The following is a 27,112-nucleotide window of genomic DNA, read 5'->3' as shown; positions in this document are numbered from 1 at the left end:
CTCTGTATCTAACCCGTGCTGTACCTGCCCTGGGTATGTTTGATGGGACAGTGTAGAGGGAGATTTACTCTGTATCTAACCCGTGCTGTACCTGCCCTGAGAGTGTTTGATGGGACAGTGTAGAGGGATCTTTAATCTGTATCTAACCCGTGCAGCACCTGCCCTGTGAGTGTTTGATGGGACAGTGTAGAGGGAGCTTTACTCTGTATCTAATCCCGTGCTGTACCTGCCCTGGGAGGGTTTGATGGGACAGTGCAGAGGGAGCGTTACTCTGTATCTAACCCCGTGCTGTACCTGCCCTGGGAGTGATTGATGGGACAGTGCAGAGGGAGCTTTACTCTCTATCTAACTCCATGCTGTACCTGCCCTGGGAGTGTTTGATGGGACAGTGTAGAGGGAGCTGTACTGTGTATCTAACCCGTGCTGTACCTGCCCTAGGAGTGTTTGATGGGGACAGTGTCGAGGGAGCTTTACTCTGTATCTAACCCATGCTGTACCTGCCCTGGGAGTGTTTGATGGGACAGTGTGGAGGCAGCTTTACTCTATCTAACCCGTGCTGTACCTGCCCTGGGAGTGTTTGATGGGACAGTGTAGAGGGAGCTTTACTCGGTATCTAACCCTGTGCTGTACCTGCCCTGGGAGGGTTTGATGGGACAGTGCAGAGGGAGCGTTACTCTGTATCTAACCCCGTGCTGTACCTGCCCTGGGAGTGATTGATGGGAGAGTGCAGAGGGAGCTTTACTCTGTATCTAACCCGTGCTGTACCTGCCCTGAGAGTGTTTGATGAGACAGTGTAGAGGGAGCTTTACTCTGTATCTAACCCGTGCTGTACCTACCCTGGGAGTGTTTGATGGGACAGTGTAGAGGGAGCTTTACTCTGTATCTAACCTGTGCTGTACCTGACCTGTGAGTGTTTGTTGGGACATTGTAGAGGGAGCTTTACTCTGTATCTAACCCGTGCTGTACCTGCCCTGGGAGTGTTTGATGGGACAGTGTCGAGGGAGCATTACTCTGTATTTAACCCGTGCTGTACCTGCCCTGGGAGTGTTTGATGGGACATTGTAGAGGGAGCTTTACTCTGAATCTAAACCGTGCTGTACCTGCCCTGGGAGTGTTTAATGGGACAGTGTGGAGGGTGCTTTACTCTGTATCTAACTCCATGCTGTACCTGCCCTGGGAGTGTTTGATGGGACTGTGTAGAGGGAGCTTTACTCTGTATCTAACCCCCTGTACCTGCCCTGGGAGTGTTTGATGGGACAGTGTGGAGGCAGCTTTACTCTGTATCGAACCCGTGCTGTACCTGCCCTGGGAGTGTTTGATGGGACAGTGTAGAGGGAGATTTACTCTGTATCTAACCCGTGCTGTACCTGCCCTGAGAGTGTTTGATGGGACAGTGGAGAGGGATCTTTAATCTGTATCTAACCCGTGCAGCACCTGCCCTGTGAGTGTTTGATGGGACAGTGTAGAGGGAGCTTTACTCTGTATCTAACCCCGTGCTGTACCTGCCCTGGGAGGGTTTGATGGGACAGTGCAGAGGGAGCGTTACTCTGTATCTAACCCCGTGCTGTACCTGCCCTGGGAGTGATTGATGGGACAGTGCAGAGGGAGCTTTACTCTGTATCTAACCCGTGCTGTACCTGCCCTGAGAGTGTTTGATGAGACAGTGTAGAGGGAGCTTTACTCTGTATCTAACCCGTGCTGTACCTACCCTGGGAGTGTTTGATGGGACAGTGTAGAGGGAGCTTTACTCTGTATTTAACCCGTGCTGTACCTGCCCTGGGAGTGTTTGATGGGACAGTGTAGAGGGAGCTTTACTCTGAATCTAAACCGTGCTGTACCTGCCCTGGGAGTGTTTAATGGGACAGTGTGGAGGGTGCTTTACTCTCTATCTAACTCCATGCTGTACCTGCCCTGGGAGTGTTTGATGGGACAGTGTAGAGGGAGCTTTACTCTGTATCTAACCCGTGCTGTACCTGCCCTGGGAGTGTTTGATGGGACAGTGTAGAGGGAGCTTTACTCTGTCTCTAAGCCGCGCTGTACCTGCCCTGCGAGTGTTTGATGGAACAGTGTAGAGGGAGCTTTACTCTGTATCTGACATGTGCTGTACCTGCCCTGGGAGTGTTTGATGGGAAAATGTAGAGGGAGCATTACTCTGTATCTAACCCGTGCTGTACCTGCCCTGGGAGTGTTTGATGGGACAGTGTAGAGGGAGCTGTACTATGTATCTAACCCGTGCTGTACCTGCCCTCGGAGTGTTTGATGGGGACAGTGTAGAGGGAGCTTTACTCTGTATCTAACCCGTGCTGTACCTGCCCTGGGAGTGTTTGATGGGACTGTGTAGAGGGAGCTTTACTCTGTATCTGACCTGTGCTGTACCTGCCCTGGGAGTGTTTGATGGGACAGTGTGGAGGCAGCTTTACTCTGTATCTAACCCGTGCTGTACCTGCCCTGGGAGTGTTTGATGGGACGGTGTAGAGGGAGATTTACTCTGTATCTAACCCGTGCTGTACCTGCCCTGGGAGTGTTTGATGGGACAATGTCGAGGGAGCTTTACTCTGTATCTAACCCCGTGCTCTGCATGCTGCAATTTGCTGGATGTTGACATTGGGTGACACGATTCGAAAATATATTCCATTCGAAGATCATAGTTTTCAAAGGAACTGGACCCCTCCCTTTATCTCAAAGGAAAGTTTATTTTTAACTTACACATTATAAAAACAGAATGAAGCCATGAAAGAAAGACTTGCATTTCTATCGCGCCTTTCACTCCCTCAGGACATCCCGAAGTGCCTTCCAGCCAACAAAGTACTTTTGAAGTTGTAATGTGGGAAACGTGGCAGCCAATTTGTGCACAGCAAGCTCCCACATACTGTGATAATGACCAGATAATCTGTTTCAGTGATGTTGGTTGAGGGATAAATATTAATCCTGGGACGCCCGGGATAACTCTCCTGCTCTGCTTTGAAATAGTGGCCCTGGGATCTTTTATATCCATCTGAGAACGCAAACGGGGCTCGGATTAACGTCTCATCTGCGACAGTGCGTCGCTCCCTCAGTACTGCCCCTTCGACAGTGGGTGCTCCCTCAGTACTGCCCCTCCGACAGTGCGGCGCTCCCTCAGTACTGCCCCTCCGACAGTGCGGCGCTCCCTCAGTACTGCCCCTCCGACAGTGCGGCGCTCCCTCAGTACTGCATTGGGAGTGTCAGCCTGGATTATGTACTCAAGTCTCTGGAGTGGGACTCGAACCCACGATATCTGCCTCAGAGGCGAGAGTACTGCCCAGTGAGCCATGGCTGATCATGGGAATGCAATTGTGAGCTGCCTAGGTGTGATCTCAGCTGACAATTCAGTGCACCACAGAGGGAATGCTGCCCTGTCAGAAGTGTTGTCGTTCAGATGAGACACTGGAGCTGAAATTGTCCCCCTCCTTAATCTCCATAACCGCCTCGAAGGGGCATCACCGACCGGGGGCAGATGGGTGTGCCGAATTGTCTGATATTGTATGCGGGCCGGGAGCCGGGGGAGCGGGTTTCTGTGCTGCCGCCCGTGGGCACGCGCCGGGCCCCCACTGACCCCCGGCGACCCCTTTCCCAAATTGCCCCGTGGGGCGGAGCGGCCACCAGTCGGTGACACCTCCGGCAGGAAGCTGTGTGTGGCTGGGTGCTGACTCCGCCCTTGAATGGCGGGAACGCAGCTCCGCGGCCGCCATCTTAGTTTAATTGTCAGCTCGGCAACGGTGCCAACGGCTTCGGCCGGGCCGCCAATAGTCAGCCTGGTGCCAGGCCGAAGCCCTCCCTGGTGGCCCAGTGTTTGCCACAAGCACGGTTGCAGAGCTCGCAGTGGCCGACCCTTGAACGGACAGGGCGGAATGTCATGACGCGACCGCGTGGCGCTGATGACTCAGAGCGACCTTCGCCCCGCTCCGCGGGCACCTCCCCCCCACAGCCGACAGCCACATCCACCTTGACCCAAAAACAGAACCAATCAGCTGCATCGGTGGAGGCTCCGCCCCATGGGCTGGGGCCGGAGAAAAAACAACAAAACTGGAGACTGCGGCACTTTTTCGATGGGGGGGGGCATTTCGGCCCCACTGGATCCAGACCCCCCCCCCCCCCCCTCCCTATCTGCTTCGGTGTGGTGTGGGAAAGATTCCTCGACACTATTTCAAGAAACGCAGGAAATTCTCCACAGATCCCGGCTATCGTTCCTCCCTCAACCAGCAGCACACAAAAATACCATCTGATCGTTTATCTCATTTTATTTTTTGATTCTTCTGGGGGTGTGGGCGTCGCTGGTAAGGCTGGCATTTATTACCCATCCCTAGCTGCCCCTGGATACAACTTGTGCGGCCATTTCAGAGGGCCGCTAAGTGCCCACCATATTGGTGAACCACACATAGGCCCAGACTGGGTAAGGACACCAGCTCTCCTTCCCTAAAGCGACAATAGTGAACCCGTTGGCTTTTTCCAACAGTCCGACAACTTCTTGGTCACTTTTGCTGCTTTCAAACCACTTGGGATCTTCTTGTGCTCAAACTGAGTGCCAGGTTTGTCGACAGAAGAGCGACTGAACGTCCACAGCAAATCAAAACCAAAATACTGCAGGCGCTGGAATCTGCAATAAAGAGTCGTCCTGAATCATTAACTCGGGCTCTCTCTCCACATACACTGCCTGACCCGCTGAGTGCAGCATTTTCTGTTTTTATTCCAATCAAAGTAATTAATTGGCTGTGAAGTGCTTCAGGCTGTCCCAGGGATAAGGAAGGTGCTATATAAATGCAAGTTCTTTCTTTTCCTCTATTGTATTCAAGTCAGACTCAGTAACTCTCTCTGGAGCTGCATTCGAAATCATATTCTTGGATTCGCTGCTTTATGTACGAGAGCTTGTTCTTCAGGTATGTGCATCGTTCCTTCTTCTCCACGAATGCTGGCTCCTGTTTAATAGAAGAAACATTTACTAGAAGGCAGCTTAGTTGTTATATGGAAGGCGAACTCAGCAAAGGATTATTTTTGTGCCAATTAACTCCTTTATAAGAGGAGTCGAATGCATTTCTGTAAAGTCCTGTCCCCTCAGTACAGACTCACACGAGGCATGTAGTGAAGTCAAGGTCTCTCTGGACCTGCACCTTTATTTCACAGCTCTGGAATGCTGCACTTGCCTGAGACCTGTCCTTATATACCTGTCTCTTGCAAGTGCACCCCTGGTGGTAAGGTATGCTGGTGGTTACAGGTCATATCTTATTACAGTCATGTATAGCATGTTAGGATACAGTTATATATAATAATGTAAGATACATGACAATTTCGAAGAGGGTTTTAAGGGTAAAAACAGACCTAGTGATTATCAGTGACTCGGAGGGTAGCACTCTCTCGCCTCTGAGCCAGATAGTTGTGACTTCAAGCCCAACTCAATAATCCAGGCCGACACTCCCAGTGTAGTACTGAGGGAGTGCCGCATTGTCAGAGGGGCAGTACTGAGGGAATCCTGCACTGTTGGAGGGGCGTCTTTTGGATGAGATGTTAAACCAAGTCTGTCCTCTCAAGTGGACATTAACGATCTCATGGCCACTATTTTGCAGAAGAATGGTGGGAGGGTAAGTTCTCCCCATTGCCTTGGCCAATCATTGATCATTATCACATTGCTGTCTGTGGGAGCTTGCTGTGCGTAAATTGGCTGCCACGTTTCCCACATTACAACAGTTAGTGCACTTCAAAAAGTACTTCATTGGCTGTGAAACGCTATGGGTCATTGTGAAAAGCACTATAGAAATCCGGGTCTTTAGTAAGGTAGTCCATGGACCTCGGAGTGACCTGGGATTGCAGGAACAATGAGCGAGTGACCTGTGGGACGTCACGGGACCAAGTTGTTCATCTGGGTCATGAGGTTGGATTATTTTGCTGATATTCTGCTTGATTTCCTTTGAGGTGTCAAGGAGAAATTTGCCAGAGTTGTAATTCCCCCGGGGATTGGGTGGGTTGTGTAGAGTCCATGGTGGGGAGTGTTGTATCGGGTCTGTGCAGGGAACGGGTCTGAGGGCCTTTTCTTGTTCCCTGCTTTTTTATCTTCATAAAATCTGATGCAATCCAAAGTGGATGAACCCGAATTTGAAACCAGTTAATACAGAGCACACATCCTGGATTGCTGACTGTGTGAAGCCCTCAGTTAATAGCAGCCGGCTGAGACATGGGGGGCAGCATCAGGAACTGATTAATTTTAAACTTTTGTGATGTGAAATAGCTCGATTGGTGATTGGTCAATGCCAGTCACTGATATCAGTGGTCACATGACCAGCGTCGACCAATCAGGAATGAAGAATCAAGTCCGGAAAAAATAAAAGAAAGTCTTGCATTTATATAGCGTCTTTCACAACCACTGCATGTCCCAAAGCGCTTTACAGCCAATGAAGTACTTTTGGAGTGTAGTCACTGTTGTAATGTGGGAAACGCGGCAGGCAAATTGCGCACAGCAAGCTCCCACACACAGCAATGTGATAATGACCAGATAATCTGTTTTTGTTATGTTGGTTGAGGGATAAATATTGGCCCCACGACACCGGGGATAACTCCCTGCTCTTCTTCGAAATAGTGGCCGTGGGATCTTTTACGTCCACCCGAGAGGGCAGACGGGGCCTCGGTTTAACGTCTCATCCGAAAGACGGCCCCTCCGACAGTGCAGTGCTCCCTATTGGAGTGCCAGCCTAGATTTATGTGCTGAAGTGCCTGGAGTGGGACCAGAACCCACAGCCTTCTGACTCAAAGATGAGACAATCATAATACAGTCAAACAGAGTCAGCATGGTTTTTGTCATGTATCGCACACATAGAAACATAGAAACATAGAAAATAGGTGCAGGAGTAGGTCATTCGGCCCTTCGAGCCTGCACCATCATTCAATGAGTTCATGGCTGAACATGCAACTTCAGTACCCCATTCCTGCTTTCTCGCCATACCCCTTGATCCCCCTAGTAGTAAGGACTACATCTAACTCCTTTTTGAATATATTTAGTGAATTGGCCTCAACAACTTTCTGTGGTAGAGAATTCCACAGGTTCACCACTCTCTGGGTGAAGAAGTTTCTCCTCATCTCGGTCCTAAATGGCTTACCCCTTATCCTTAGACTGTGACCCCTGGTTCTGGACTTTCCCAACATTGGGAACATTCTTCCTGCATCTAACCTGTCTAAACCCGTCAGAATTTTAAACGTTTCTATGAGATCCCCTCTCATTCTTCTGAACTCCAGTGAATATAAGCCCAATTGATCCAGTCTTTCTTGATATGTCAGTCCCGCCATCCCGGGAATCAGTCTGGTGAACCTTCGCTGCACTCCCTCAATAGCAAGAATGTCCTTCCTCAAGTTCGGAGACCAAAACTGTATACAATACTCCAGGTGTGGCCTCACCAAGGCCCTGTACAACTGTAGCAACACCTCCCTGCCCCTGTATTCAAATCCCCTCGCTATGAAGGCCAACATGCCATTTGCTTTCTTAACCGCCTGCTGTACCTGCATGCCAACCTTCAATGACTGATGTACCATGACACCCAGGTCTCGTTGCACCTCCCCTTTTCCTAATCTGTCACCATTCAGATAATAGTCTGTCTCTCTGTTTTTTACCACCAAAGTGGATAACCTCACATTTATCCACATTATACTTCATCTGCCATGCATTTGCCCACTCACCTAACCTATCCAAGTCGCTCTGCAGCCTCATAGCATCCTCCTCGCAGCTCACACTGCCACCCAACTTAGTGTCATCTGCAAATTTGGAGATACTACATTTAATCCCCTCGTCTAAATCATTAATGTACAATGTAAACAGCTGGGGCCCCAGCACAGAACCTTGCGGTACCCCACTAGTCACTGCCTGCCATTCTGAAAAGTCCCCATTTACTCCTACTCTTTGCTTCCTGTCTGCCAACCAGTTCTCAATCCACGTCAGCACACTACCCCCAATCCCATGTGCTTTAACTTTGCACATTAATCTCTTGTGTGGGACCTTGTCGAAAGCCTTACACTCCATACACTTCTTCTTGGGGCTGAGCTGCCTCTCTGGTCAAATCATCATACTCCCCGCTGGATTCAAAGTCATCTCCCGACTCCTCTGCTCGATGGTGAGTCGTATTTCTTTTACACATACGCTGGAGGTGTCCCTTCGTGTTACAGGCTTTGCATACGTACTCAGCAAACCGACACTGGTGAGCCCTATGGTTTCCTCCGCAACGCCAGCATGGTGCTACTCGATTAGCACTCCTCGGTGGACTCTGAGTTCTGGAACCCTGAGGTCTGTGCTCTCTGCCCTGGGCAGAGCCACGTTCTACAGCCTTGCCTGTGAAAGGCACCATTCTGTGTACAGTACTTGCTGGGTTTGAGCCCACAGGATGAATAATTTGCTTGGTGCTGCAGGTCGAGATCATGAACACCTGACTGATGCTGATGGCCTTCTGCAGGTTGACTGTGGTGTCGGCAGATAATAGCTTGTGAAGGAGACCCTCGTGGCCAATTTCCATAACGAAGATGTCCCGCAATGCTTCGTTGAGATGCGTGTCAAAATCACACGGTGCCGCAAGTCTCCTGAGGTCGACAATGCTATGTATGCAACACCTTGTAACCAGCGTTCTACCACCACCAGAGGGCGCATCTGTTGGAGTCCCAAGGGATCCCAGCATCCCTTGGGAGCACTGCATATAAGCAGGCCTCCCATGCTGTGCCAGAATAAAGAGACTAAGGTCACACTTACTCAAGTCTACAGTGCTCAGTCACATTGCTTTATTTGAGTCAGAATAACTGGCGATGAGCAATAGATAACGAACCATCACGCGAAAATGCAGAGAACTGTTGGTATCCTGGAGAAATTCTCAGAAGGGGATGATTGGGAGGCCTTCGTGGAGCGACTCGACCAATACTTCGTGGCCAACGAGCTGGAAGGGAGTGTGAACGCTGCCAAACGAAGGGCGATCCTCCTCACCGTCTGTGGGGCAACAACCTATGGCCTCATGAAGCACTACTGTACATAACTGTATCTTACCATGCTATACATGACTGTAACCAGAAATGACCTGTAACCACAAGCTTACCTTACCACCAGGGGTGCACTTGCAGGAGACACTGGATACCTGTCCCAGACAGGTATATAAGGACAGGTCTCAGGCAAGTGTGGCATTCAAGAGCTGTGTAATAAAGGTGCAGGTCCTGAGTGACCTTGACTTCAGTATGTGCCTCGTGTCAGTCTGTACTGAGGGGACAGGACTTTACAGTGGCGACGAGTTACGGGATTACAGAATCCACAGAATGGCGAACAACGGCTCAGATGAAAAATACAATGCTGGAGATAATTGGGAGGACTTTATAGAAAGGCTCCAGCAAAGCTTTGTAACCAAAGACTGGTTAGGCGATGACAAGGCAGACAAGAGAAGAGCCCATCTCTTGACCAGCTGTGGCTCGAAAACATACTTTAATGAAGGACCTGCTGGCACCCGAGAAACCAGCAAGCAAGTCGTTTGAAGAGCTGAGCACACTGGTAAGAGACCACCTGAAGCCAGCGAGCAGCCTACACATGGCCAGACACAGGTTCTACAACTACAGACACTGTGTGGGCCAGAGCATACCCGACTTCGTGGCGGAACATCGGAGGTTGGCTAGTTTATGTAAGTTCTCCGATGAACTAAGGAGAGAAGTACTGAGAGACTTTTTTATTGAAGGAATAGGCCACGCAGGCATATTCCGAAAGCTCACAGAGACCAAGAACTTGACCCTAGAGGCAGCAGCACTGGTTGCACAGACATTCCTGGCAGGAGAAGAAGAAACCAGGTTGATCTACACGGTGGGTACAACAACTAACGAAACATCGGAACAAGGGGTTCACAGCGTGAAACAAGCCGCTACCCCCACACACAGACAAAGGCAGGAGAGCAGGCCTTCAACAGCAGGCAGTGGCGCCAGAAGCCATCAAGGGCCACAGGAACGGCCGTTCACATCTCATCAACCCACATTGCGAGCAATTAACTACAAACTGAGAGAAGCTCAAGAGAGATCAGCCAGACACAGCTCATCCTTTGGAAACAATGGAAGCGGTCTGTGCTGGAGATGTGGGGGAAGGCACTCAACAAGGGGTGTCGATTTCAGCATGCTGTTTGCAGAAACTGCGACTATACAGGGCATCTGGCCCGCATGTGCAGAAAAACGGCAGCTCGGCTGGTATACGAATCAGAAGGGTCGGAAAGCGGACCAGAAGATGGTGGTGACAGTAGCCGGGACACCGATGTACAGCGGGTCAACACGAATAATGGCCACTACGCCTACAACAAGATGCCTCCAATAATGATGAGGGTCCTACTCAACGGGATACCTGTCAACATGGAGCTGGATACAGGAGCGAGTCAATCTCTCATGAGCGCTCACGATGCTAGACCGGTCCATCACAAGGCCAGAGCTGTACCCTATGTGATGAGGGAAAAGATTGAACATGAACTGGACCGGCTTTTGCGGGAAGGCTTTATCTCACCCGTGGAATTTAGCGACTGGGCAAGTCCCATTGTCCCAGTCATGAAGCCCGATGGATCCGTACGAATCTGTGGGGATTACAAGTCTACCATAAACAGAGTCTCCCTACAGGACCAGTACCCGCTGCCCAGAGCGGAGGACCTATTTGCCACATTGGCTGGAGGTAAACTTTTCTCAAAACTAGATCTCACATCTGCGTATATGACACAAGAATTGACCGAGGAATCTAAGCTACTCACCACCATCAACACACATCGAGGCCTTTTCATGTACAATCGATGCCCATTCGGCATCAGGTCGGCAGCTGCTATATTCCAGCGCAACATGGAGAGTCTGCTCAAGTCCATCCCGGGGACGGTTGTATTTCAAGACGACATACTTATCACAAGCAGGGACACCGACTCCCATCTCCGCAATTTGGAGGAAGTACTAAAGCGGTTGGATCAGGTAGGCCTAAGAGTTAAGAAATCCAAGTGCCTGTTTCTCGCGCCTGAGGTTGAATTTTTGGGCAGAAGGATTGTCGCTGATGGAATCCGCCCAACAGAGTCCAAAACAGAAGCAATTCGCCTGGCACCCAGGCCCCGGAATATCTCGGAACTGCGCGCCTTTCTCGGGCTACTCAATTACTTTGGGAACTTTATGCAGAACTTAAGCACGCTGCTAGAGCCTCTCCACGTGCTACTCAGGAAGGGGTGCGATTGGTTTTGGGGGGACGCCCAGGAACGCACCTTCAATAAGGCCGCAACCTTCTGTGTTCCAACAGTGTTTTGGCTTTCTTTGATCCAGGTAAAAAGCTAGATCTCACATGTGACGTGTCAGCGTATGGGGTCAGGTGCATTTTGCAACATGTCAATAGTGCGGGTAAATTACAACCCATAGCTTATGCCTCCAGGTCACTTTCGCGAGCGGAGCGCGGGTACGGAATGGTAGAGAAGGAGGCGCTCGCGTGCGTGTACGGTGTCAAAAAGATGCACCAATACCTTTTCGGGACCAAGTTCACGTTAGAAACCGACCACAAGCCCCTCACGTCCCTACTATCCGAAAGCAAGGCAATAAACGCCAACGCCTCGGCGCGCATTCAACGGTGGGCACTCATGCTGGCGTCTTATGATTACACCATCAGGCACAGACAACTGTGCCGACGCGCTTAGCAGGCTACCCCTGGGGACCACGGAAGGGTCTGACGAACAGGATTGTGAGATAGTCATGGCAATCAATGCCTTTGAGTCCACAGGTACGCCCATGATGGCTCGCCAAATCAGAGCCTGGACGGCCAGTGACCCCACGTTATCCCTAGTAAAAAGATGTGTCCTAACCGGTGACTGGGCAGAGGCTCGCGATGCCTGCCCCGAGGAATTAAAACCCTTTCACAGGCGCATGCATGAGCTATCACCACAAGCAGACTGCCTGATGTGGGGCAGCCGAGTAGTCATGTCTCTGCGAGGCAGAGAGACATTTGTCCGGGAGCTCCACCGCGAGCACCCGGGGATCGTTCTCATGAAGGCCATAGCAAGATCCTACGTCTGGTGCCCTGGCATTGACGCGGACTTGGAGCTCTGCCTCCGACGGTCCACCATTTGTGCCCAACTCAGCAATGCCCCCAGGGAGGCCCCCTTGAGCCCCTGGCCCTGACCCACCAAACCGCGGTCGCGGGTGCACGTAGACTATGCAGGCCCATTAATGGGCAAAATGTTCCTCGTAGTTGTAGATGCCTTTTCTAAGTGGATCCAATGCACCATTTTAAACTCGAGCACCACCTCCACCATTGTGGAGAGCCTTGGAACTATGTTCGCAACGCACGGCATTCCTGACATATTGGTCAGTGATAATGGTCCGTGCTTCACCAGCGCAGAATTCCAAAATTTCATAAGTGACCACAGCATAAATCACGTTAAGACGGCACCATTCAAGCCGGCCTCCAACTGCCAGGCGGAGAGAGCAGTGCAGATCATTAAACAAGGTATGCTTAAAATCCAAGGTCCCACGCTGCAGAGCCGCCTGTCGCGACTGCTGCTGGCATACAGATCTCGTCCGCACTCACTGACTGGGATCCCCCCCGCGCAACTATTAATGAAATGGACCTTAAAGACAAGGCTCTCATTAATCCTCCCAGACGTGCATGAAATCGTTGAGGCAAAGCGCCGTAAGCTAACCGAGTACCATGACAGAAATTCGAGGGGGAGGTGGAATGAGATAGGGGATAAAGTGTTTGTGCTAAACTATGGCAGGGGTCCCATATGGCTTGCAGGGACAGTAACAGGCAAGGAAGGAAACAGGCTACTGGTTGTACAAATGGACAATGGCCAAACCTGCCGGAGGCATGCAGACCAAGTCAAAAGTAGATTTACCAACAACACTGCTGAACCAGAGGCAGACTACAATGTGGAACTCGCACCACACCTGGTGGACAGACAGAGGGAACAACCTGAGGAAAGGGCAATCCCAACAGACAGTCCAGGTGAGACATCAACAATCATACTGTACGAAACAGACAGCCCAAGCGAGATACCAGCAATCACACCGAAAGAACAACAGGCACCAAGGCAAACAACTGAAACACAACTAAGATGCTCCACGTGAGAGACTGAATCTATATCTCACACTACTGTACTTAACTGTATCTTACCATGCTATACTTGACTGTAACCAGAGATGACCTGTAATCACAAGCTTACCTTACCACCAGGGGTGCACTTGCAGGAGACACTGGATACCTGTTCCAGACAGGTATATAAGGACAGGTCTCGGGCAAGTGTGGCATTCGAGAGCTGTGTAATAAAGGTGCAGGTTCTGAGTGACCTTGACTTCAGTATGTGCCTCGTGTCAGTCTGTACTGCAGGGACAGGACTTTACAGTTTAATGAAAGGGAAATCATGTTTGACAAATTTACTGGAGTTTTTTGAGGATGTAATGAACAGGGTGGATAAGGGGGAACCAGTGGATGTGGTGTATTTGGATTTCCAGAAGACATTCAATAAGGTGCCACATAAAAGGTTACTGCACAAGATAAAAGCTCACGGGGTTGAGGGATAGAGGATAGAGGATTGGCTAACTAACAGAAAACAGAGAGTCAGGATTAATGGGTCATTTTCCGGTTGACAAACAGTAACTAGTGTGGTGCCACAGGGATCAGTGCTGGGGCCTCAACTATTTACAATCTATATTAATGACTTGGATGAAGGGACCGAGTGTAACATTGCCAAATTTGCTGATAATACATAGAAACATAGAAAATAGGTGCAGGAGTAGGCCATTCGGCCCTTCGAGCCTGCATCACCATTCAATGAGTTCAAGGCTGAACATGCAACTTCAGTACCCCATTCCTGCTTTCTCGCCATACCCCTTGATCCCCCTAGTAGTAAGGACTACATTTAACTCCTTTTTGAATATATTTAGTGAATTGGCCTCAACAACTTTCTGTGGTAGAGAATTCCACAGGTTCACAATTCTCTGGGTGAAGAAGTTTCTCCCCATCTCGGTCCCAAATGGCTTACCCCTTATCCTTAGACTGTGACCCCTGGTTCTGGACTTCCACAACATTGGGAACATTCTTCTTGCATCTAACCTGTCTAACCCCATCAGAATTTTAAACGTTTCTATGAGATCCCTTCTCATTCTTCTGAACTCCAGTGAATATAAGCCCAGTTGATCCAGTCTTTCTTGATATGTCAGTCCCACCATCCCGGGAATCAGTCTGGTAAACCTTTGCTGCACTCCCTCAATAGCAAGAATGTCCTTCCTCAAGTTAGGAGACCAAAACTGTACACAATACTCCAGGTGTGGCCTCACCAAGGCCCTGTACAACTGTAGCAACACCTCCCTGCCCCTGTACTCAAATCCCCTCGCTATGAAGGCCAACATGCCATTTGCTTTCTTAACCGCCTGCTGTACCTGCATGCCAACCTTCAATGACTGATGTACCATGACACCCAGGTCTCGTTGCACCTCCTCTTTTCCTAATCTGTCACCATTCAGATAATAGTCTGTCTCTCTGTTTTTACCACCAAAGTGGATAACCTCACATTTATCCACATTATACTTCATCTGCCATGCATTTGCCCACTCACCTAACCTATCCAAGTCACTCTGTAACCTCATAGCATCCTCCTCGCAGCTCACACTGCCACCCAACTTAGTGGCATCCGCAAATTTGGAGATACTACATTTAATCCCCTCGTCCAAATCATTAATGTACAGTATAAACAGCTGGGGCCTCAGCACAGAACCTTGCGGTACCCCACTAGTCATTGCCTGCCATTCTGAAAAGTACCCATTTACTCCTACTCTTTGCTTCCTGTCTGCCAACCAGTTCTCAATCCATGTCAGCACACTACCCCCAATCCCATGTGCTTTAACTTTGCACATTAATCTCTTGTGTGGGACCTTGTCGAAAGCCTTCTGAAAGTCCAAATATACCACATCACTGGTTCTCCCTTGTCCACTCTACTGGAAACATCCTCAAAAAATTCCAGAAGATTTGTCAAGCATGATTTACCTTTCACAAATCCATGCTGACTTGGAACTATCATGTCACCTCTTTCCAAATGCGCTGCTATGACATCCTTAATAATTGATTCCATCATTTTACCCACTACCGATGTCAGGCTGACCGGTCTATAATTCCCTGTTTTCTCTCTCCCTCCTTTTTTAAAAAGTGGGGTTACATTGGCTACCCTCCACTCCATAGGAACTGATCCAAAGTCAATGGAATGTTGGAAAATCACTGTCAATGCATCCGCTATTTCCAAGGCCACCTCCTTAAGTACTCTGGGATGCAGACCATCAGGCCCTGGGGATTTATCGGCCTTCAATCCCATCAATTTCCCCAACACAATTTCCCGACTAATAAGGATTTACCTCAGTTCCTCCTTCTTACTTGACCCTCTGACCCCTTTTATATCCGGAAGGTTGTTTGTGTCCTCCTTAGTGAATACCGAACCAAGGTACTTGTTCAATTGGTCTGCCATTTCTTTGTTCCCCGTTATGACTTCCCCTGATTCTGACTGCAGGGGACCTACGTTTGTCTTTACTAAACTTTTTCTCTTTACATATCTATGGAAGCTTTTGCAATCCGTTTTAATGTTCCCCGCAAGCTTCCTCTCGTACTCTATTTTCCCTGCCCTAATCAAACCCTTTGTCCTCCTCTGCTGAGTTCTAAATTTCTCCCAGTCCCCGGGTTCGCTGCTATTTCTGGCCAATTTGTATGACACTTCCTTGGCTTTAATACTATCCCTGATATCCTTTGATAGTCACGGTTGAGCCACCTTCCCTTTTTTATTTTTACACCAGACAGGGATGTACAATTGTTGTAGTTCATCCATGTGGCCTCTAAATGTCTGCCATTGCCCATCCACAGTCAACCCCTTAAGTATCATTCACCAATCTATCCTAGCCAATTCACACCTCTTACGTTCAAAGTTACCCTTCTTTAAGTTCTGGACCATGGTTTCTGAATTAACTGTTTAATTCTCCATCCTAATGTAGAATTCCACCATATTATGGTCACTCTTCCCCAAGGGGCCTCGCACAATGAGATTGCTAATTAATCCTCTCTCATTACACAACACCCAGTCTAAGATGGCCTGCCCCCTAGTTGGTTCCTCGACATATTGGTCTAGAAAACCATCCCTTATGCACTCCAGGAAATCCTCATCCACCGTATTGCTTCCAGTTTGGTTAGCCCAATCTATATGCATATTAAAGTCACCCATGATAACTGCTGCACCTTTATTGCATGCACCCCTAATTTCCTGTTTGATGCCCTCCCCAACATCACTACTACAGTTTGGAGGTCTGTACACAACTCCCACTAACGTTTTTTGCCCTTTGGTGTTCTGCAGCTCTACCCATATAGATTCCACATCATCCAAGCTAATGTCCTTCCTAACTATTGCATTAATCTCCTCTTTAACCAGCAAAGCTAGGTGGGAAAGCAAATTGTGTGGAGGACACAAATAATCTGTAAAGCGATATAGACAGGCTCAGAGAGTGGTCACAAATTTGGCAGATGGAGTATAATGTGGGAAAATGTGAGATTATCTACTTTGGTAGGAAAAATAAAAAAGCAAATTATTATTTAAATGGAGAGATTACAAAGTGCTGCAGTACAGAGGGACCCGGGGATCCTTGTGCATGAAACACAAAAGGTAAGTATGCAGGTACAGCAAGTGGTCAGGAAGGCAAATGGAATGTTGGCCTTTATTGCAAGGGGGATAGAATATAAAAGTAGAGAAGTCCTGCTACAACTGTACAGGGTATTGGTGAGGCCACACCTGGAGTACTACGTACAGTTTTGGTCTCAGTATTTAAGGAAGGATATACTTGCATTGGAGGCAGTTCAGAGAAGGTTCACGGGGTTGATTCCTGAGATGAAGGGGTTGTCTTATGAAGAAAGGTTGAGCAAGTTGGGCCTATACTCATTGGAGTTTAGAAGAATGAGAGGTGATCGTATTGAAACGTATAAAATTATGAGGGGGTTTGACAGGGTGGATGCAGAGAGAATGTTTCCCCACGTGGGGGAATCTAGAACTAGGGACATAGTTTCAGAATAAGGGGGTCGCACATTGAATACGGAGATGAGGAGGAATTTCTTCTCTCAGAGGGTCATAAATCTGTGGAATTCTCTGCTCCAGAGAGCTGTGGAGACTGGGACATTGAATATATTTAAGGTGGAGATAGACAGATTTTTGAGCGATAAGGGAGTGAAGGGTTATGGGGAGTGGGCGGGGAAGTGGAGCTGAGTCCATGATCAGATCAGCCATGATCTTATTAAATGGCGGAGCAGGCTCGAGGGGATCTACTACTATTCCTATTTAATTTTCCTTCCCCACCGCGTGAACATGCCTGTTGTCATGGTGAAAACTCACATTCTTTTTCTCCTCGTAATCTTCAAGAACCTTTGTAATCCGTTTGTGTTCCTGGAAAGGAGAAGAGGACAAGGTTGGCGGGACTATCAGTGTAACAGCGCTGGAGAGGTGTGTCACGGGACAATTGTCTGGCGTGGAGAGTTGAGTTAGTGTACACAGCGTCTCGTCACCATGGGCCCGTGCCCCGAGCTCCCTGATGTTATTCCCAGGCTCATGGGATACTTGGAGCACTTGCTCGAGAGGACTGTCCGTTCTTCCCCTCCCGTCCCCCCAGCCCTCTCCATCTACCCCCCCCTCTCTCTCACTCAGGCACGCAATGCTATCTCTTCATTGTCCCAGTGAGGGAACACCAGGAATTGGCACTGTGTCCGTGAAGGCTCAGTGGGTGAAGTCAGTGCCCTCTATGGTACTGAGCCTTAAGAACATAAGAAATAGGAGCAGGAGTCGGCCATTCGGCCCCTCGAGCCTGCTCCGCCATTCAATAAGATCATGGCTGATCTTCGACCTCAACTCCACTTTCCCGCCTAATCTCCATATCCCTTGATTCTCCAAGACTCCAGAAATCCTCCTATTTATCTCGGCCTTGAATATATTCAGAGAGCCAGCATCGACAGTCCTCTGGAGTAGAGAATTCCAAAGATTCACCACCTTCTGAGTGAAGAAATTCCTCCTCATCTCAGTCCTAAATGGCCGACCATTTAAACAGGTTAGATGCAGGAAGAATGTTCCCGATGTTGGAGAAGTCTAGAACCAGGGGTCACAGTCTAAGGATAAGGGGTAAGCCATTTAGGACCGAGATGTGGAGAAACTTCTTCACCCAGAGAGTGGTGAACCTGTGGAATTCTCTACCACAGAAAGTTGTTGAGGCCAAATCACTAAATATATTCAAAAAGGAGTTAGATGAAGTCCTTACTACTAGGGGGATCAAGGGGTATGGCGAGAAAGCAAAAATGGGGTACTGAAGTTGCATGTTCAGCCATGAACTCATTGAATGGCGGTGCAGGCTAGAAGGGCCGAATGGCCTACTCCTGCACCTATTTTCTATGTTTCTATGTTTCTATGACCCCTTATCCTGAGACTGTGACCCCTGGTTCTAGACTCCCCAGCCCGGGGGAAACAACCTCTCAGCATCTACCCTGTCAATCCCCCTCAGAATCTTGCATGTTTCAATGAGATCACCTCGCATTCTTCTAAACTCCAGAGAGTATCGGCCCAATCTACTCAATCTCTCCTCATAAGACAGCCCTCTCAACCCAGGAATCGGTCTGGGTCGGTCTGGGTCGGTCTAGGTCACTTAGCTGCCAGGTTCAGTCCCTGGCCTGTGCTGGGTCAGCTGATCACTGTTGGGGCATAAGTAGGATTGCTACAATTGTCCTCAGTGCCCTTGGGCTGAGGAGTGGGTGGGTGGATAGGATGGGGTGGGGGCGGGGGGTAGCTCAGTTAGGGTTCCCAGACTTGATCCAGTTAAACTTTCCGGAAAGCGCGTGTTGGTAGAACAGAATCAGACTCGACTGCGATGCCTCTGTAGCCGAATATCCTACTGCCAAACACTGCCTATACTGACAAGCGAAGGAACCAGAGGGTGGCTGGTTGGAACTGTACCCCAATGAGCGCACCCACCTCCTCGACCGCGCAAACACTGGCTACCCGCCCTCAACACTCTTTGAAGAACTCGCAAGCTCACCGCAAGCTTTTAAAGTGAGTGGAACATTCCTCGCCTTATTAGCTCCTTATCAGCAGATCAGAGCCGAGGCAACAAAAGCAGAGAGTTGTTAAATATTTGCTGCCAACAATTGGTGTTGGAAAGTTCGATCTCGATCTGCAAACACTGGGTCCTGCCCCGCCATGAATTTCTCTTCCTGGTACGCGAGTAGAGAAAGAGAGAATTTGCATTCATATAGCTCCTTCCATGACCTCAGGGCATCTCAAAGCGCTTTACAGCCAATGAAGTACTTTTTGGAGTGTAGTCACTGTTGTAATGTGGGAAAAGCAGCAGCCAATTTGCGCACAGCAAGCTCCCACAAACAGCAATGTGATAATGACCCAGATAATCTGATTTTGTTATGCTGATTGAGGGATAAATATTAGCCCCAGGACATCGGGGATAACTCCCCTGCTCTTCTTCAAAATAGTGCCCTGGGATCTTTTACATCCACCTGAGAGAGCAGACGGGGCCTCGGTTTAACGTCTCATCTGAAAGACGGCACCTCCGACAGTGCGGCACTCCCTCAGTACTGCCCCTCCGATAGTGCGGCGCTCCCTCAGTACTGCCCCTCCGATAGTGCGGCGCTCCCTCAGCACCGCCCCTCCGACAGTGCGGCGCTCCCTCAGTACCGCCCCTCCGACAGTGCGGCACTCCCTCAGCACCACCCCTCCGGTAGTGCGGCACTCCCTCAGTACCGCCCCTCCGACAGTGCGGCACTCCCTCAGTACTGCCCCTCCGACAGTGCGGCGCTCCCCCGACAGTGTGGCGCTCCCTCAGTACCGCCCCTCTGACAGTGCGGTACTCCCTCAGTACTGCCCCTCCGACAGTGCGGCGCTCCCTCAGTACTGCCCCTCCAACAGTGCGGCGCTCCCTCAGTACCGCCCCTCTGACAGTGCGGTACTCCCTCAGTACTGCCCCTCCGACAGTGCGGCACTCCCTCAGTACTGCCCCTCCGACAGTGCGGCACTCCCTCAGTACTGCCCCTCCGACAGTGCGGCACTCCCTCAGTACTGCCCCTCCGACAGTGCGGCACTCCCTCAGTACTGCCCCTCCGACAGTGCGGCACTCCCTCAGTACTGCCCCTCCGACAGTGCGGCACTCCCTCAGTACCGCCCCTCCGACAGTGCGGCGCTCCCTCAGTACTGCCCCTCCGACAGTGAGGCACTCCCTCAGTACTGCCCCTCCGACAGTACGGCACTCCCTCAGTACTGCCCCTCCGACAGTGCGGCACTCCCTCAGTACTGCCCCTCTGACAGTGCGGCACTCCCTCAGTACTGCCCCTCCAACAGTACGGCACTCCCTCAGTACTGCCCCTCCGACAGTGCGACGCTCCCTCAGTCACATTACAACAGTGACTACACTCCAAAAAGTACTTCATTGGCTGTGAAGCGCTTTGGGATGTCCTAAGGTTGTGAAAGGCGCTATATAAATGCAAGTCTTTCTCTTTCTCTGTACTCACCGTCGGGAGACTGATTATAACGCGTCATGCCTGGGGAGGGTGTGTGTCGGGGTTGCCGGTTTGGTGAGGTTTGGTTGGTTGGAGCCGGTGGCAATCTGATCCCAAACACCACCAACTCACCCAACCTGCACGGGCCACTCAATGGGGGTTATTCTCTGACACCGAGGGCAACTTTGCCTGCCCAATGTGGCTTTGATCCCATCTCTGAATTTGGCATGGGAGGGAGAGGGAGGGGGGAGGGAGGGAGAGAGAGGGGAGGGGGAGAGAAAGGGAGGGAGAGAGAAAGGGGCAGGGAGTGAGAGAGAGAGAGGGAGAGGGAGAGAGAGAAAGGGAGAGAGGGGGAGAGAGGGGGAGGGAGAGAGAAAGGGAGGGGCAGGGAGAGAGAGAGAGAGAGGGAGAGGGAGAGAGAGAAAGGGAGGGAGGGGGAGAGAGGGGGAGGGAGAGAGAAAGGGAGGGGCAGGGAGAGAGAGAGGGAGAGGGAGAGAGAGAAAGGGAGGGAGGGGGAGAGAGGGGGAGGGAGAGAGAAAGGGAGGGGCAGGGAGAGAGAAAGAGAGAGGGAGAGGGAGAGATAGAAAGGGAGGGAAGGGGAGAGAGGGGGAGGGAGAGAGAAAGGGAGGGGGGGAGGTAGAGAGAGAGAGGGAGAGGGGGAAAGGGGAGAGGGAGAGAGGGGGAGGGAGGGAGAGAGAGAGAGAGAGAGAGAGAGAGAGAGAGAGAGAGGGAGGGAGGGAGGGAGAGAGGGAGAGAGAGGGAGGGAGGGAGGGAGAGAGAGGGAGGGGGAGAGAGAGAGAGGGAGGGAGAGAGGGAGGGAGAGAGAGGGAGGGGGAGAGAGAGAGAGGGAGGGAGAGAGGGAGGGAGAGAGAGGGAGGGGGAGGGAGAGGGAGGGTGAGGGAGGGATAGGGAGAGAGAGAGGGTGGGAGGGAGAGGGAGGGGGAGGGAGAGAGAGAGGGAGGGAGGGAGGGAGAGAGGGAGGGAGGGAGAGAGAGAGGGAGGGAGGGAGGGGGAGGAAGAAAAATGGTGGGGCTGGGGGGGGGGGGGAGAAAGAGAGAAAAGAAAATCAGAGAGGAAAGATAAAAAATGGAGAGAGAGAAACAGGGGAGAGAAGAAATGACACGAGGCAAAGTAACAAATGCGACACAGAAAGATGGATACAGAAAGCAAATCTGGAGACTGAGGGGGAGCAGCATCGAGAGAGGCTGAAGGGGCTTTTATATTACAGGACAGGGGCTGACTGCATCACACGACCCTCCACCCCTCTCCCTTGCCCTCTGCCTCCCCTCCCATTCCCCCTCCCCTCCCGCCCCACTCCCCTTTCCCCCCCCCCCCATCACCAGTGTCGCTGTGGGGAGGGGTGAGCGCGGTGTAGATGCAGGGAGCTGTGAGGCAGTGAGCGGGTTATCGGGTTATCGGGCTGAAGGTGCTGGCTCTCTCTACAGTAGATGCAGCAACTCTTTCAGTCCCCGTTTGCTCACACAGTGCAGCCCAGGGATGAGCAAAGCGGCCATGCCAGTGCAGTGACTGGGCCACAACAAACACACAGCCGAAGCAACGAGAAATCTGCTCGCGGGAGGGGTTGCCAACTCTGGCTGTACATATTCCTGGAGGTTTTATCGCATGACCTCTTGCTCCAATTGTTTTTATAGCTAATAAAGAAAAGTCTTTAAGAAAGTGAATAAAATATATTAATTTATTAATGCTCCTATGATATTTCTCCCAGGTCTTGGTCGCAGCATTGTCCTGGAGATTAATCTCTAATTCCTGGAGACTTCAGGCCAATCCTGGAGGGTTGGCAACCTCTATACCAGAAATGGAAGCACTCTGTCATAGCTGATGCAGTTTCCCACTGAACTGTGACCTCTGTGATCCAGGTTCCCACTGACCCTTGACCTCCGCGACCCAGGTTCCCACTGCCCGTGACCTCCGTGACCCAGGTTCCCACTGACCTCTGACCGCTCGGTGTAGCGAGGCAATTTCTCTATCAGGACCTTCAGTTCCCTGAACTTCCCGCTGGCTGTGTGGACCTCCGAGTGCAGCTCCTTGTATTCCGCGTACTGGTCGTTGAACACTCCTTTATATCGCTCCCTCTCCTCCGCAGTTTCGATCTTTGGGTACTTTCTAAAAAAACAGATCAAAGCGCAGTTTACAGTGGGACGTGATCAGTGAATGGACCAACTTGTGATCAGTGAGCAAGCAATCCCGTCTCTCCATCGTGCTGTCACATCTCATGGTAATATCTCTGCCAATGGTTCAACTGGGTAACAGCCACCGACAGGGTGAAAGTGTTCCGGAGTTACACTCAACAATAATCTACATTTACATAGCATCTTTACTGTAGTACAACATCCCAGGGCGCGGCACAGGAGTGTTGTAATACAAAACAAATACATTTAACACTGAGCCACATAAGAAGAAATTACAGAAAATGCTGGCAGTCTCAGTGGGTGTGGAGAGAAACACAGAGTTAACGTTTCAGGTCAGTGACCCAGACCCGAAACATTAACTCTGTTTCTCTCTCCACAGATGCTGCCTGACCCGCTGAGATTTCTAGTGTTTTCTGTTTTTATTCCAGATTCCAGCATCCGCAGCATTTTGCTTTTATAAGAAATTACGGCAGGCGACCAAAAGCTGGGTCAAAGAGGTCGGTTTTAAGGAGCGTCTTAAAAGGAGGAGAGGCAGAGGGGTTTAGGGAGGGAGTTCCGGAGCTTGGGGCCCAGGCACGGCCACCAATGGTGGAGCGATGGGAATCAGGGATGGATTTACAGAATTGGGGTTACACTGACTGGCAGGGGGAGGTTTTGCTGGGTGTAAATAATCACTGTGTGTTTACTAATGAGACGAATGTCCTTACGTTACGTAATCAGGAATGATGAGGGGCTTTGGGATGTATCCGGCTGGAATGGATCTGTTGAGGGTCCCGGGACCAGCGGACGAGAGCTGGAGATTCTTGGTCATCTCTTTGTCCGGAGGTTCAGGTGTGTTTCTCCTGAATGACATGCGCTTGAAGGAGAACGGCCTCGTCAGCCTGACCACTGCAGCCGTTCTACGCTGCAAGAAACAACAAGACGTTAGGACAGCTGGCAACCCGAAACTAACCGACAAATAGGAGCAAAGGAATTCGGAGCAGGAGTCGGCCATTCGGCCCCTCGAGCCTGCTCCATCATTCAATGAGATCACGGCTGATCTTCGACCTCAACTCCACTTTCCTGCCCGATCTCCATATCCCTCGATTTCCTTAATATCCAAAAATCTATCGATCTCAGCCTTGAATATACTCAAAGACTGAGCCTCCACAGGCCTCTGGGGCAGAGAATTCCACAGATTCACCACCCTCCGAGTGAAGAAATTTCTCCTCATCTCAGTCCTAAATGGCCGACCCCTTATCCTGAGACTGTGAGCCCTGGTTCTAGACTCCCCAGTCCAGGGGAAACCTCTTAAAAATGTTATATATTTCAATGAAATCACCTCTCATTCTTCTAAACCCCAGATAATATAGATCTAGTCTACTCAATCTTGTCTCATAGGACAATTCCCCCATCCCAGGAATCAGTCTGGTGAACCTTCGCTGCACTCCCTCTATGGCAAGTATATCCTTCCTTAGGTAAGGAGCCCAGAACTGTACACAATACTCCAGGTGTGGTCTCACCAGGGCCCGATATAATTGCAGTCTTTACTCTTATACTCAAATCCTCTGGTAATAAAGAGAGACGGAGAGATTGGGGGAGGGAATTGATGAGCTTGGGGCTCAGGCAGCTGAAGGCATGGCCGCCAATGGTGGAGCGAATGAAATCAGGGATGCTCAAGGGGGCAGAATTGGAGGAGCGCAGAGATCTCGGGGGTTGGAGGAGGTTACAGAGATAGGGAGGAGTGAGGCCAGGGAGGGATTTGAACACAATGAGAATCTTAAATTGAGGTGTTGCTGGAGCGGGAGCCAGTGCAGATCAGTGAACACGGGGTGATGGGTGAGCGGGACTTCGTCAGAGTTAGGACACGGGCAACAGAGATTTGGATAAGCTCAAGTTTATGGTAGGTGGGAGGCCAGGAGAGCGTTGGAATAGTTGAGTCTGGAGGTAATAAAAGCATGGGTTAGGGTTTCAGCAGCGGATGAGCTGAGGCAGGGGGTGGAGACGGGCCATGTTATGGAGGCGGTTTTAGTGATGGAGAGGATATGGTGTCAGAAGCTCATCTCGAGGTCAAATAGGACGCAGAGGTTGCAAACAGTCTGGTTCAGCCTCAAGCAGTTGCCATGGTAAGGGATGGAGTTGGTGGTTGGGGAACGGAGTTTGTGGCGGGGACCGAAGAGAATGGCTTCGGTCTTCCCAATATTCAATTGGAGGAAATTTCTGGTCATCAGACAAGCAGCGTGGCCAATCAGAGGCAGCGGAGAGAGGTGGTGAGGAGGTAGAGCTGGGTGTCGTATCTTCAGACGATGTTGCCGAGAGGCAACATGTAGATGAGAAAGAGGAGGGGCCAAGGATAGCTCCTTGGGGGACACCAGAGGTAACGATGTGGAGGTGGGAAGAGAAGGTGATTCTCGGGCTACGATAAGAGGGATAAGAATGGAACCAGGCGAGTGCAGTCCCACCCAGCTGGACAATGGTGGAGAGGCGTTGGAGGAGAATGGAGTGGTAAACTGTTGCAAAGGCTGCAGACAGGTCGAGGAGGACGAGGAGGGAGAGTTTACCTTTGTCACAGTCACAAAGGATGTCATTTGTGACTTTGATGGGGGCCATTTCAATCCTGTGTGGAAAATATATCTGTACATCTGTCCTTTTACCAGTAAGTCACGTGATAAAGAATTGATTCATGGGTCATCTGCCCAGAAGTAAGACCTTCCCTGTACAACTATTTTAAAGTTGAAACATTAATACGTGCCCCCTTATTAAAGGGGGGCACTATAATTGACACAATAAGGAGTCCGTGTTCCATGTCTATGTTAAATGTGCGAGGTTGCAGCCCCTCTTCCATTATTTGAAGGGGCTGCTCCTCAAATTCTGGCTGCACTTCAGTCCCACGCTCCTGATCTTTGGGCACCCTGTGCGGAGGGGAGCGGGCAGGTCCGAGGACCTCCTCATAGGACTGCTCCTGGGCACGGCCAAAGGGGGCCATCAGCCGGTCGAGGGGGTCGTTCAGCCCGACTGCCTGCCTCTCTCCCGCAGTTACATCCGAGCCCGGGTGTCCCTGGAGATGGAGCACGCGGTGTCCACCGGTACGCTCGCGGCCTTCCGCGAGAGGTGGGCGCCGGAGGAACTGCAGTGCATCATCACCCCCGGCAACCAAATTTGAATTTGAATTAGTTTACTGTCAAAAGTTGAATTTGTTTATTGCTGGTATCGTCACCTGACTTAGTACAGGGCCCGGTGTTCACTAATGCAGCTGAACCTACCTGGTTCCTAAACGCTTCCCTTTCTCTTCTCATTTGCTCGTGACGCCAGACCTTGAGGCCGACGGCAGCGCTGATCAGGTACATGAGCATGTTGACGAAGAGGAAGGCGACAGCAGCAATCTGTCCACTCTCCACGCGGCACAGCTGGTAGTACAGGGGGCTGTTGGCCAGCATGGAGTAGCACAGGCCTCCCAGGCTGAAGCCATTGACGTAGACGATGCCAGCCGCCATGTACAGGAAGAAGAGGCAAGCGTTCATGGTGAACTCCGTCAGCGGCCACCAGTCGGAGTCGAGGAGGATGGTCCGATAATACAGGGTCAGCCCAAGGACCAGGAGTCCCACTGTCACAATCCAGGCCAGCCCAGCCATGACCAGCACAAAAGGCGTCTTGGGTCCGCTGTCGTAATAATTGTTCCCAAACCCATAGCTTGGGAAAGAGCCCCCACTGAAATTGTACCACTGGTTGTCTTTCTGAATGTAGGCGCATATACAGGCAAAGACCATGGCGCCGAAGAGTAGCTCCATCACTCCCAGCAGCCTCAGCAAGCCAGGCCATGACTTCATGTAAGCGTGTTTGAGCTGATAGACATGCATCCTCTCCGCGTAGCTCTGCGCCGACTTGGGCTGCTTCTCCGTGAGATTGGGCGTCCGCGTCCCCCAATCGATCGCCTGGTCCCCGGCACCCCGCCAGGACTGCTCCTCCTCGGAGGCCTCGCTGCCCCTCGAGGCCGCCCCGCGCGGGCCCAGCAGGGGCGAGACCGGCGGAGAGCACTCGCCCGCTGCCCACACGGAGCCGAGTCCGAACGGCTTCTCCGTCCCCGCCCGCCGGCCCCTCAGGAAGCTCCTCCAGGAGTCGGGGATGAACCTTCTCTTGGGTTTGATGTGGGGCGGGGTTAGCCCCTCCCCCAGCCCGCCCACCGGAGGCTGCAGCGGCAGGGGAGGGGGCTGGTCCACCGAGCTGCACGAGTCCCCTTCCCCCTCACCGCCGCTGCTGCTGGCTGTGTTTGACACCAAGTGCGCGGGCAGCATCTGCCCCCGGACGTCGCAGTGATCTTCCGCCACGCCATTGGCTGCTGTCCTGCTCCTGCCATAACCAGCGGTCACATTTCCCCAATCTGACCACATGCTATTCCTCTCCCCGTCTCGTCACTCCAGGTGAACAAAGCACGGCGGACGGTGCAAGTGAAGTCTCGCCGTTTAATCGG

The 27,112-nt window shown here is 51.0% G+C and overlaps 1 protein-coding gene across 1 annotated transcript; it reads right to left on the bottom strand.

The window, feature by feature from the left end:
- Positions 1-4,754: 4,754 nt before the first annotated feature.
- LOC139229374 (MARVEL domain-containing protein 2-like) lies at positions 4,755-27,032 on the bottom strand. The gene is made up of 5 exons (XM_070861072.1): positions 25,908-27,032; positions 23,373-23,569; positions 22,468-22,639; positions 17,364-17,414; positions 4,755-4,934 (listed from the first exon to the last, which is right to left on the bottom strand). The coding sequence occupies exons 1-5, from the start codon at positions 27,030-27,032 to the stop codon at positions 4,818-4,820; spliced, it is 1,662 nt and encodes a 553-aa protein (XP_070717173.1). The 3' UTR covers positions 4,755-4,817.
- Positions 27,033-27,112: the final 80 nt, after the last annotated feature.

The sequence above is a fragment of the Pristiophorus japonicus genome, chromosome 18, assembly GCF_044704955.1.
Source record: "Pristiophorus japonicus isolate sPriJap1 chromosome 18, sPriJap1.hap1, whole genome shotgun sequence".
Taxonomy (NCBI): Eukaryota; Metazoa; Chordata; class Chondrichthyes; family Pristiophoridae; genus Pristiophorus; species Pristiophorus japonicus.
The sequence above is the reverse complement of the archived record's forward strand: the minus strand, read 5'-3'. Positions and strand labels throughout refer to the sequence as shown.